Here is an 11,756-nt window from a genome sequence, read left to right on the forward strand (position 1 = left end):
GAGCTGCAGCCCCGCACAGGCCCCGCGCTGGCTCCTCGGGCAGCCGAGAGCCGTAGCAGCCGCTCTCCGGTTACAACCGCGGTGCCGCCGCCTGCCCGAGCCCTCGCCGAGCGTCGGGGGAGCAATCCTCGCACGGCTGCAGCCAGCCTGCACCGCCTGGGCTGCGCCGGGCATGCAACATTACCCACAATCAATGGATCATTATGTAATAAACAAGAGGAAAGTTGTTTTGCAAATGCAGCTGAGTTATCGCTCCACGACACAGTGGCAAAAAAGCATCTCTCCGCCGGGCTTAACAAGAACGGATCGGTGTCGGGGGCGGACAGAAGCACGGAGCGAGCAGAGGCCAGGCAGCCGGCAGGGAGCCCGTGCCCCCCCTGCTCCTGCGGCGGGGGCTCGGAGGTGGAAATTTCACAATATCGAACCGACAGAGAGTGAACGTGAGCGGGGTGGGGGCCGCCTGCTGTGTTTGTCTGGCAAAGCCCTGGGGAGCAGAGGCAGCTGGTAAGGGCAGCAGGAGGACGAGGAGGAGGAGGAGGATGAGGAGGGTGAGGAGAGCTGCGCTTGCTGTTCCCTGTCCCTCTCCCTACCCCCACACCTTATCAGCAGCCGCTCTCAGCCCCCAGCCCCCACCTATCCAAGTGTTTCTGATGTCCCCAAACATCTCAGATAAAGTTTTTTTTTTTCTATGGCAAGGGCCAGGAGGACAACAGCAAGGCCCTGCGTGCCAGCAGCCTGCTGCCCGTGTCCCCTCTGCCATGTCCTCAGTGGGGGGGGACGACAGTGGCAGCTCCGTGCCCAAGCCCCCCGGCACAACCCAGGTCCCCCCCGGCACAAACACATGCGTGTGCGCACAGGACCCCGGCCTCCACGGGTGCCACCGCCACACGGTGCCACCACAGGGGGTGGCAGCACCTGACCCCGGTGACCTCCGTGCCGCATCCGTGCCTCCTTCATGCTGCCCCCAGCACAGCCGGGGGGGGGGTTCAGGCCTCCCACCCCCTCCCCACCTCGTCCCGGGGCTGTCCCCGCGTGGGGACGGGGCGGGGGGGGGGAGGTGTCCCTGCGTGGCACCGTCCCCGCGTGGGGCCCGCTGCCCGTCCCCGCGCCGCCCCCGCCGTGTTGTTGTTGTGTCTCGGCCCCGCGGCCCGGTGAGGCGAGGCGGGGCCGGCGGGGGCGGGCGGGGCAGCGGCGGGGCCGCATTTAAGGACCGGGAGCGGGCGGGGCGCGCAGCCCGGCGGAGCGCACCGGCGGAGCGCATGGAGCGGCTGCGGGTGGCCCTGGGGGTGCCCCTGTGGGTGCCCCTGCTGGGGCTGTGCTGGGCGGCGGCGGCGGCGGCCGAGCGCCACACCGTCTTCTGGAACAGCTCCAACCCCAAGTGAGTCCCGGGAGCCCCCCCGACGCCCCCCAACCCGGGAGGGGGTGGGGGCAGCGCGGACCGGGCGGGCCCCCGAGGGCGCGGACGGCGGCGGCGGGGCCGTGAGCGGGGCCGCCTTCCCCGGGGCTGCGGGCTTTGTTCGGGGCGGCCGGGGGGGGCTGCACGCTGCCCCCCTTTTGCTCTCCCCTTCTCCCCCCCCTTGGCTCCCCCCCGTTCTCCCGACCCGGCACCGGGGGCGCCCCCGGGGCCGGGAGGGGCCGGGGCGGCAGTGGCGGGGTGAAGTCCGCGGGGCCAGGTGCGGGCCCGGAGAACCGGGAAGAGGGGGGGGGTCACGGAGGGGGGGGGGGCCTTTCCGTTCCCAGGGCCGAGCGGAGCGGGGCCTCTTCCTTCCCCGGGGGGGTGGCGCGGCGCCAGCGGAGGCGCCGGGGCTCAGGGAAGCCGTGTTGACAAACACGGGGCTGGCCCCGGGTCCCGCGGCACGGGCAGGATGTGCGCGGCCGGCGGTGCCCCCCCGGAGGTGGAGGGGGTGGGGTGGCGGCAGGGGCCCTGGGCAGTCCCCGTGTCCGCCCCGGGGCTCGGTCCCCAGGTAGGGCCGGGTTTGTGGGGTGCCCACCCGAGGTTGTGGGGTTCCCTTTAGCTAAGTGCCCCTGTGTGTTGTAGGGGTGCCCCCCTTCTCTAGGCCGTGCCCCCCCCCTTGGTTGTAGGGGTGCTCCCTTACACGCTGTGGGTGTGCTCCCCAGCTGTGTGCCCCCATGTGCTATAGGGGTTACCCAAACCCCCAGGATGTGCCTCCCAGCTGTGTGCCCCCACATGTTATAGGGGTTACCCACACCCCCAGGATGTGCCCCCAGCCCTGTACCCCCACAAGTTATAGGGGTTGCCCATCCCCCAGCCCTGTGCCTCCACATGTTATAGGGGTTGCCCAAACCCCCAGTTTGTGCCCCCCCAGCTCTGTGCCCCTACATGTTATAGGGTCACCCCCCCCCCTCCCCTCCACCCGGAGTTGTGCCCCCCCCAGCTCCATGCAGGGCAGCAGACCCAGGTGGGGTCCCACAGGGGTTTGGGAAGCTGGAGCCGGCCCCACTTGGGAGGCCATGCCTTCCCCAGGCTGCCACAGCCAGCGAGGTGAGGAGACCCCTCTGTGGCCCCTCGCAGGCTGCGTTCAGCCCCCTTCATCCCCCCCACAGCGGCCCCGGTGCCGTGCAGCCTCCCGGGAGAGCCGCGCTGGCGGGCGAGGTGTGGGGAGCAACATGCTGGAGCCGGGCGGGCTGCCCCCCCCCCCCCCCGGGCAAGAGCTGCTCACACCTAATGGCTCCCCAGAGCTTTAGGGACAGCCGGGGAGCTCGTCCCAGCCGGTCCCCTCCCTCCTGCAGTGGGGCTGGCCCCAGGGGGGGAGGGCTTTTCCCCAGCACCACCAAAAAAAAAAAAAAAAAAAAACCAACAACAAAAAGCACTCCCAAAGAGCACCGCGGGGCTTTGTGTGGCGCTGAGCAGCTCTCAGGTTGCCCTGCGTTGGGCTCTGAGGGTTTTGGAGAGTTGTGGGGCATGCTACCTCCGTGCCCCAAATCCCCCCTCCACACGTGCTGACCCCCGCCGCCCCCCTGCCCCAGGTTCCTTTGGAGCGACTACACGGTGGAGGTGCGCCTCAACGACTACCTGGACATCATCTGCCCACACTACGAGGAGGGCAGCGTGGCCCCGCACGCCATGGAGCGCTACACCCTCTACCTGGTGGACCTCGAGGAGTACCAGGCCTGCAAGGCCCGCTCCAAGGAGCAGATCCGCTGGGAGTGTGACAAGCCCAGCGCCTTGCACGGCCCCGAGAAGTTCTCGGAGAAGTTCCAGCGCTTCACACCCTTCACGCTGGGCAAGGAGTTCAAGGAGGGGCACAGCTACTACTACATCTGTGAGTGCCCGGGGGGGCTGTGTTCCAACCCCCGTGGGGCTGGGGTCCCTCTGGGTTTTTCCCCCCTCTAACCTCCGCCTCCTGCCCGCAGCCAAGCCGATTCACCACCACGGGGAGACGTGCCTGAAGCTGAAGGTGACGGTGGTTGGCAAAGGCAGTGAGTATCTGCGGGCTTTCCCCTGCCTTGTGCTGCTTGCCCTCCTCCCCCCTCGAGGCCTTGGGTACTCCGAAGGCTCTGCCTTTCCTGCGCTGAGTCATGGCGGGGCCATGGCCCCCTGCCAGCCCTGGCTGTGGGGCCGGGGACGGTGCCAGCAGACAGAGTGGGGATGGCACGGGGGAGACCGGGCTCCTTGGCTGGGGGGGGGGGCGCCTTAGTTGGGGGCTCAGGGAACTGGAGCAGCCCCTCACCGGCGTGCCTTTGTGTTTGCTCTGCAGCTCAGGCGCCGCCTGCCCCCGCCTCGACGCAGAAGGGGAGGATCCAGGCAGGTAGGTGTCGGAGGACGCATCCGAGCGGCTGCAGGGCTGGTGGGGAGCTCCCCGGGGCTGGCTCAGGAGCAGGGTGTGGGGCATGGGGGCCGCTCACAGCTCCTTTTGCCCCGCAGACGATGCAGCTGCGCATGTCCTGAGGAGTGTGGGGCAGAACTCGGCGATGCGGGCTAGCAGCCCCTTCACCTTCATCAGCCTCCTGGTGCCCCTCCTGGTGCCACAGGGGCTGTAAGCGGGGTCGCTGCGCCGGGACGGACTGCACTGCGCCGTGCCACTGGGGATGGAGCCCTGTGGGGTGGCCCCCGCCTGCTCGGGGACCCCCGTGGTCCTGCACGCACACCTGTGGCGGGCTTCCCTGCGGACATCTGGGCAAAGCAAAGGATTTGTCAGTATTACGGGGCCAGCGGGCCTGAATTGGAGCAGCCAAAGCCCTTGGGGCCTGAATTGGAGCAGCCAAAGCCCTTGGGATGCCACCTCGCCCTCGCAGGAAGGGTGCTTTCGGCAGCTGGAGGTTGAGCTCCGGACTGGACGGGCTGGGGGCTGGCCCCCCTGCCCCAGCAGCACGGAGCTCCCCGGTGGACGTCTCTGGGGGGGGGCGCTCTGACTGTGAAGTGTCCCGCGGGAAGGGACACGGTGCTGGCCCAGCTGCGGCGGTGCCCTGGGGCTGGCTTCAGGAGCATGGACGTGCTCGAGATGCCAGGCAGTCGGCGGAGCGGAGTCACAGGGGACAGCGACTGCATGGCGCTGGGCCCCCCCTCCCCAGTGTCCCCCATCTTGGGTGGGGGGCTGTGGAAGCTCCCTCTGCCTGGTGCCGGAGGGGCACGCGCCCCCTGCCTGGGCCAGCACAGAGGCCGTTTTGCCTGCCTCTCCATTTGTACAGCTTTGTACAGCTAACACTGGAATTTTTATACGATTGTCTTGAATAAATAACTGAGACCATGCCTGAGTATGGGGGGAGGAAAGGGCCTGTCCCCTGCACTGGGGGCTGCACCTGGGTGAGGGAATGGCTACGGGGGGGGGGGGTTAATTAATTAATTGGTGTTTGCACAAGGCTCTGGAGGGGGAGGTGTCACATGGAGTAGTGCCAGGGGTTGGTTTCAGGTGGAGGTGCAAAGTCCTCCTGGGGCTGGGGAGCAATCACTGGGGTGAGCCGGGGGGGGGGGGGGGGGGGCTGGAGCTGTGGGTTTTGGGGTGCAGCTGTGGTCAGCTGGAGCCCCCTGAGCTGCTGGGGGGGGGGGGGGGGGGACACACAATAACAGAGGGTGGTTATGGGGAGAGATGGGCCCCAGAAACTGGCGGACCCTGGGGAAAAGGGGGCCCGGTGGGGTAGGGATTCTAGGAAAGGGGGATCCTGGGACCCCAGGAATGGGGGATGTGGGGTGCTGGGGGAGTCACAGGGCTGTGACCCCAATCCTGGGAGACCCTGGGGTGCTGGGGGCGGGGTCGCTGAGCCGTGGGTCCCATGCACGCAGCACCCCGGGGTGCTTTGGGAGGGGGTCACAGGGCCGTGACCCCAAACCTGGGAGACCCTGGGGGGGGGGGGTGTCACAGGGCTGCGGGTCCCGCGCACACAGCACCCCAGGGCGCTGCCCGCAATCCCGGTGCCGGTCCCTCCCCGGTAGTGCGCCCCGCGTTCGCCTCGCCCCGCCCCGCCCCGCCGCGGGCAGCGCCACCCCCCCCCCCCCCGGCTCCCGGTGCCCGCGGCGAGCATGGAGCCGCTGCCGGTGCTGGCCGCCGCCTGCCTCCTCTTCACCGTGGGCATGTTCTGCAGCGGCCTGTGAGCGACCCCGCGCCGCCGCCGGGAGCCCCGGCACCGGGAGGCGGCGGGGGCGGGGAGCGGGGGTGGGGGGGGAAGGGAGGGGCTCGGGGTGCCGGGGGAGGGTGCTGGGGGCGGAATGGGGGGTGCGGGGGGGTGTGGGGGGGAAATAGGGGGCAGTGGGGGGTTGGGGGGGATTGGGGGGGGCAATGGGGGTGCAATGGGGGGGTGCAATGGAAGGCTGGGGGGTGTGCAATGGGGGGGGAGCAGTGGGGGAGTGCAGTGGGAGGCTGGGGGGTGTGCAATGAGGGGTGCAATGGGGGGGTGCAATGGAGGGGGGAGCAGTGGGGGAGTGCAGTGGGAGGCTGGGGGGTGTGCAATGAGGGGTGCAATGGGGGGTGCAATGGGAAGCTGGGGGGGTGCAATTAGGGTGCAATGGGAGGCTGGGGGTGCAATGGGGGTGCAATGGGAGGATGGGGGGTGCAGTGGGGGAGTGCAGTGGGAGGCTGTGGGGGGAATGGGAGGCTGGGGGGTGTGCAATGAGGAGTGCAATATGGGGGTGCAATGGGAAGCTGGGGGGGTGCAATTGGGGGTGCAATGGGAGGCTAGGGGGGTGCAATAGGGGTGTGCAATGGGGGGTGCAATGGGGGGTTTCAATGGGGGAGCAATGGGAAGCTGGGGGTGTGCAAGGGGGGGTGCAGTGGGAGGCTGGGGGGTTGCAATGGGGGGGAGCAATGGGAGGCTGGGGGGAGTGGAATGGGGGGGTGCGATAGGAGGCTGGGGGTGCAATGGGGGGATTCAGTGTGGGGTGCAATGGGGGGAGCAATGGGAGGCAACGTGGGTGCAGTGTGGGAGGCATTGAGGCTGGATCGGGGGGCTGGGGGTCCAGGCTGAAGGCCAGGCGTGCAGGGGAAGGTGGGGGCTCTGAGGGTGCGGGGGGGGCACTGGGGTGTGGGAGCAGAGGCAGAGAAGGTCACAGCTGCTGAGGAGGGGCTGGCGGTATTTCAGGGGGGCTAAGATTGTAGCCCCCCCCCCCAACACTGTAGGGCCCCCCCATGGCGCTGGGCACCCAGGAGGCCTCTCCCCCCCCTGGCCCTAGGTCTGACCTGCGCTGGATGATCACCGCCAAGAGCGTGGAGAACATCCAGCTCCTGCCCTTCCTCACCACTGATGCCAAGTACACAGGAGTCAAGCTGTGTGTGGGGTGGGGGGAGGGCGGGCACATCCTTTTGGGGCCAGGGAGTTGAATTTTGGGGGTGGGTGTAGGCAGAAGCCCCCAGGCTACAGCAGCAAGCAGCGCCTGTGCCGCTCGCCCTGCAGCAACCTGGGCTGGCTGGGTTACGGGTGCCTGAAGCAGGACCGGACGCTGATCGTCGTCAACAGCATTGGGGCGGCTCTGCAAAGCCTCTACATCCTGGTGTACTTCTACTACAGCACCACAAAGGTGGGTGCCGGCCCGGCTGGGTCCTGGGGGGGCGCACAGCAGACCCCCACGCTGACGGCCCCGCGCTGTGTGCCGCAGCGCGAGGTGGTGCTGAAGGTCCTGGGGCTCCTGGCCCTGCTGGCCGTGGGCTATGGCTGCTTCACCTGCCTGACCCCCGACGAGCACACACAGCAGAGCTACCTGGGGCTCTTCTGCAGCACCTTCACCATCGCCATGTACGTCTCGCCGCTGGCCGACCTGGTGCGTAAAGCTCGATGGGACTGGGGGTGGGTGTGTGTTGGGGGTCTGCATGGCACCGGGCCAGCCCCTCGCTCCCCGCAGGCCAAGGTGATCCGGAGCAGGTCGACGCGCTGCTTGTCCTTCCCCCTGACCGTCACCACCTTCCTGGCCTCCAGCAGCTGGACGCTGTACGGGCTGCAGCTCTCCGACCTGTACATCACGGTGGGTTGGGGGCAGCAGGAGGCCGGGGGCTGCTGTGGGTTCCTCCCCCCCGCCAAACCTCCAGCCCCTTTCAGCGGAGCGCTTGGCACCGGGCCGGACCCCGTCCGGCGTCGCGTGTGTGTCACACAGCAGAGCCCGTGACTAGGCTCGGCAAGATGAGTATTGATTTTAATTAATTAGATGGGATAAGGCCAATAAATCTCCCCCGGCGACGCGGGGCTGATGGCGCGGGGGAGGGCAGCAGCACCGCGAGCTGGGTAACGCCACCCGGCCCCGTGTCCTCCGCAGGTCCCCAACGTGCCGGGCATCGTCACCAGCGTCGTGCGGCTCTGGCTGTTCTGGCGCTATGCCCCAGGCCGGGACAAGCCCTACAGACCCCTGCACGCCTGAGGGGGTCCTGCCGATGCCGGAGCCCCGGAGCCAGGCCGGTCTCAGACACTTGGTGACCAAGGAAGGCCCCCCCAGCTCACCATTCTGCTTCTGCTGCCGCAGCGTGGCCAGCTCCCGCTGGGTGACACCAGGGTGTCCCCATCGACCGAGGGCTCCCAGCAGGACTGGGGCCCTGGGGGGGCGCCTCCGGCCCTCGCCACCGTGGTTTGCCCTCTGGCAGCTCCTCTCCGTTGTCCCTCGAGCCGGTTTTCCTGCGGTGGTGGTTGGTTTGTTCGCAGCGATGCCTTCGGGGTGGCGGGCTGCCCCAGCCCCCGTCCCCGCGATGTTCTTCCAGGCCCTGCCCCAGCCCCAGGGCAGCCCAATTTTGTACAAATCGAAGTGCCTTTTAATAAATCGCAGACTCTTCCCAGCGCCTGCTTGTCGTCCCCTCCCGCTGTGGGCTCTGCTGGCTGCGGAGGCCGGCACGGCTCCTGTCCCTGCAGCGCTTTGGCCTCGGGATGCTGGGGGCTAATCCTGGCACCCTCTGAGCCCCGCAGTTCCTCATCCACCGGCACCCGCTTGCCCGTGGGGTGCAGCAAGCCCCCCGCAGGGGGCTCCAACCTCAGCCTGGGGAGCGGGCAGCAGCACTTGGTGGTAGGGGCAGGGAGCGGGGCACGGAGGAAGGCAGCGCTGCTTGAGGGTGCTTCTCTGACCTCCTCAGGCAGCAGCATGGGGACACCGGTCACGACGTGGAAAGAAAAGTCCCTTCCATAGCATCGACACAGGGCTTGCTACCGCCCATTATGCCAGCAAACTTAAAATCAATTAAAATCCTCGCTAAAACCACGACGCTCGAGTGTGCGCATCAAATCAAGGCAGCCATTGGCATCGACCCAAGCTCAATTAATGAATTAACAATGATCTGGAATGAAGTTATCAGGCAAGCACATCAGCAGATGGACAGGAGCGAGTGCGGGTGACCAAGTTACACAACAGATGCCGGAGCCGTACAAAACCGGGGGCCCGGGGTGGCGGCGGCCCCGCGCAGCGAGGAGCCCCGTCCCTGCCAGCTCCCGGGAGGCCCTCGGCGTGGGCACGGCCGCAGCCCGGCTGACGCAGGCCGGATTAAGGAAGTGTTGACGAGGAATTTGGCCGCGCTTGTGCACTCAGACGCTCGCTCACACCTTGCGCTGTGTCCTGGGAAAAACCAATACGGTGGCAGCGGCCCTGCCACGCCAGCAACAGGGCAGGGGCGGGAGAGGGGAAGATGAACTCCAGCTGTGCTGCGGCACTGCGGGGCGTGCTGTATCCTGCTGCCGTGGCCTGCGGGGTCCGAGCCCTCGAGGAAGCTCCTTCGCTGGGCTCCCCTTGGCTTTTCCAGCTGCGAGTGCAGGTGTTTCTGCCCTTGGGACTCCCCCATGGGGCTGCGCTCCCCGGGGCCCCACAGATGCTTTTCCCACCAGGTTGGAGCCACCGATCTGCTCTGGCTGCTCTGGCACTGGGGCTTCAGCTCCCGGCCCAGGAGGAACATGGGGGGACAGGGCAGCTTTTCCCGGTGACGCAAGCGAGCAAAAACCCAGCTGCCAACCGGTCACTCCGGCTGGCGTGTGCCGTGAGCGGCCGTGACGCAGCCCCGCTCGTGAGGCTGGAGGTGAGCAAGAGCAGCCACCGGCTACGCGAACGCCTGCAGCGGGCACGTGCCCATGCAGGGAGAAGCCGGGGCCGTGCTGCTACCTGCCAGCCTGCAGGGCTGCAGGGAGCCCGCCGAGGGCTCCCGGCCTCGTGCCACGCCAGCACCGCGGTCCCAGCCCCGTAAAGGCTGCGCTGAAGCCGAGGGGCTGCCACCCCCCAAAACGGCCGCACACGGGCACGGGACTGCGGGAGCCGCCCACCCCGCTCCGAGCTGCCACTGTTGCTCAGGAAACAGCTAATTAGTCGCTCCTGCTAATTAGCCCGAGTCCTCCCTCATGATACCAACTGCTCCTTTTTGCAGAAGGATGCGCAGCCGATAATTAAAAAAAACAAGAAAGTCCTTCGGCTGGTATGCGAAGAAGCCGGGGAGGCTGCCAGCAAGGCAGGCCCCAGCATGCGTCACCGCCAGCAGCACGGCTCCGCCAGCCGGGCCGGCAGCGCGGCTCTCGTGCACCCCCAGACAGGAGGCACCCCCGGACCGAGGCCACCCAGGGCTCCCCCCCCCCGGTGTAGCAGGGACGTCCCTGCTGCAGGAGCCCCACACGCAGCTCCAGAGCACCTGCGTCCCATTTTTCCTGTGGAGGCGTGGGGCAGAGCAGCAGCAGCCGCAGTCAGCGCTCCGCCGGGATCGGGGAGCAGCCCCCCGGCGTGGGCTGCGCCGCCCCAGCAGGCTGGGGGAGACCACAGGCTCTGGGCACTCTGCATTTTAAAGGCTGCGCCACCCGCTCCACCCAGCCACGCTCTCTCCTCCTTCCCCGGGAAGCAGGCCAGCAGGGCCGGGCCGACTCTTTTTCCAGCTCCCACCTGACGGCGCAAACCACATCTGAAGGGCTGCCGGGAGCCCGCTCTGCCCGCAGTGCTACCCAGCGCCGCGGGCTGCTGAGGCAGGGCCCGATCCTGCCCTCCCTACCTCGCATCCCTGCCTGTGCGGCCAAGCTCGGGGATGCTCGGAGGCTGGGTGGGACAGCCCAGGCTCCCTGCAGCACCTGCGGAGGGGTGTGGGTGCCGAGAGGGGGCCGAGGGGACGCCCTGCTCTGCTTGGAGCCCGCACGAAGACAGCTGGAGCCCGGCTGCACAGGGCAGGGCAGGCAGCTGCCCCCTGAGCAGCACCGGGGGGACTCGGCCACCCCCTGCCCGCAACCAGGGTGGCACAGCCCAGGCCGGAGCCCCCCTTTCCCCTCCTGGCAGCATGGCACAGCCCAGTATGGCCCAGTATGGCCCAGTACAGCCAACACGGCCCGGTACGGCCCGGTACAGCCCAGCACGGCCCGACACGGCCTGGCACAGCACAGCACGGCCCGGTAGGCACACTTTGTCGTCTTTATTGTGCTCAGAAGCGCAGCCCCCGCCGCCGCAGGTCCTCCCGCGCTGCGCTGATGTGCTCCCGGAGCTCGGCGGCCGCTTCCTCGCAGTCGTTGAAGGTGGCCAGGCGGTAGCCCACGGTGGCCAGCGCGTAGCAGCCGAAGGCCACCAGCAGGTAGGCGGGCAGCGGCAGCAGGGCCTGGCGGTACGGCGCCGGTAGCCGCAGGCCCGGCGGAGACAGCGCCAGGGCGGCCCAGGCCGAGCCCAGCAGGGCGAGCCCGCACAGCCACTGCGCCAGCTTGGTCATGGCGGCCTGCGGAGAGACGGACAGCGCCGTGAGGGCGGCGCCGAGCCCCCGGGGCCGGCCCCGGCCCCTCCCGGTGCCCCCGGGGCCTGCCCCGGTCCCCCCCAGGCCGCTCCCCCCCCACCTGCAGCGCTCCCAGGCCCGGCGCTGCTCTGCCCGTCGCTAGGTGACGTCACTGCGGCGCGGCGGGCGGCGCGGGGCACGCTGGGAGTTGTAGTCCGGGACGGGGCCCCCTGGCGGCGGGGCCCGGCCCCGGTCCCGGCTCAGGAAGCGCCGCGCTTTGGCCGCCGGGGCCGGGGCCGGGCCGGGCCCCGCCGCAGGAAGCACCTGGCTTCCTCCGCGTCCGGCCGCGACGGGGAGCGCGGGAGCGGCGTGGGAGCGGGCCCGGCCCGGCCCTCCCACGGGCCTGGGCCTCCCACGGGTCTGGCCGGGCGCCGAGCCCCGGGGGCACCGGGAGCAGCGGGCGGCCACGGCCCCGAGGGCCGGGTGTCTGCGTGGGCCCCCCCCCCCCGCACCCCCAGCTCGGGGGTTTGGCGGCGCAGCAGCTGGCAGCGAGGGCAGGAGGTGGCCCCGGGGGCTGCTGAGAGCGCTGCGGACACGGAGCGCGGCGGTGCTGGAAATGTCCGAGCTCCGCTGGCAGCGGGAGGAGGCCGGGATCGGCCCGCCCTGCCCTGCCCC

The 11,756-nt window shown here is 69.1% G+C and overlaps 3 protein-coding genes across 5 annotated transcripts; 2 read left to right on the forward strand and 1 right to left on the reverse strand.

Moving 5' to 3' along the window:
* Positions 1-1,232: 1,232 nt before the first annotated feature.
* Positions 1,233-4,709, forward strand: EFNA1 (ephrin A1). The gene is made up of 5 exons (XM_035567500.2): positions 1,233-1,378; positions 2,989-3,284; positions 3,376-3,441; positions 3,720-3,770; positions 3,887-4,709. The coding sequence occupies exons 1-5, from the start codon at positions 1,260-1,262 to the stop codon at positions 4,000-4,002; spliced, it is 648 nt and encodes a 215-aa protein (XP_035423393.1). The 5' UTR covers positions 1,233-1,259; the 3' UTR covers positions 4,003-4,709.
* A 742-nt stretch (positions 4,710-5,451) lies between these two features.
* SLC50A1 (solute carrier family 50 member 1) lies at positions 5,452-8,212 on the forward strand. 3 transcript variants are annotated; one of them, XM_035567502.2, is made up of 6 exons: positions 5,452-5,547; positions 6,626-6,721; positions 6,847-6,970; positions 7,049-7,210; positions 7,292-7,411; positions 7,700-8,212. In XM_035567502.2, the coding sequence occupies exons 1-6, from the start codon at positions 5,480-5,482 to the stop codon at positions 7,799-7,801; spliced, it is 672 nt and encodes a 223-aa protein (XP_035423395.1). In that variant the 5' UTR covers positions 5,452-5,479; the 3' UTR covers positions 7,802-8,212. The 3 variants fall into 3 exon arrangements, with proteins under 3 accessions (XP_035423395.1, XP_035423396.1, XP_050571857.1); XM_035567503.2 differs by having other exon boundaries at positions 6,626-6,703; XM_050715900.1 differs by lacking the exon at positions 6,626-6,721 and having other exon boundaries at positions 5,463-5,547.
* A 2,562-nt stretch (positions 8,213-10,774) lies between these two features.
* DPM3 (dolichyl-phosphate mannosyltransferase subunit 3, regulatory) lies at positions 10,775-11,348 on the reverse strand. Its single transcript, XM_035567507.2, has 2 exons — positions 11,203-11,348; positions 10,775-11,087 (listed from the first exon to the last, which is right to left on the reverse strand). The coding sequence occupies exon 2, from the start codon at positions 11,079-11,081 to the stop codon at positions 10,803-10,805; it is 279 nt and encodes a 92-aa protein (XP_035423400.1). The 5' UTR covers positions 11,082-11,087; positions 11,203-11,348; the 3' UTR covers positions 10,775-10,802.
* Positions 11,349-11,756: the final 408 nt, after the last annotated feature.

The sequence above is a fragment of the Cygnus atratus genome, chromosome 28 (assembly GCF_013377495.2).
Source record: "Cygnus atratus isolate AKBS03 ecotype Queensland, Australia chromosome 28, CAtr_DNAZoo_HiC_assembly, whole genome shotgun sequence".
NCBI lineage: Eukaryota > Metazoa > Chordata > Aves > Anseriformes > Anatidae > Cygnus > Cygnus atratus.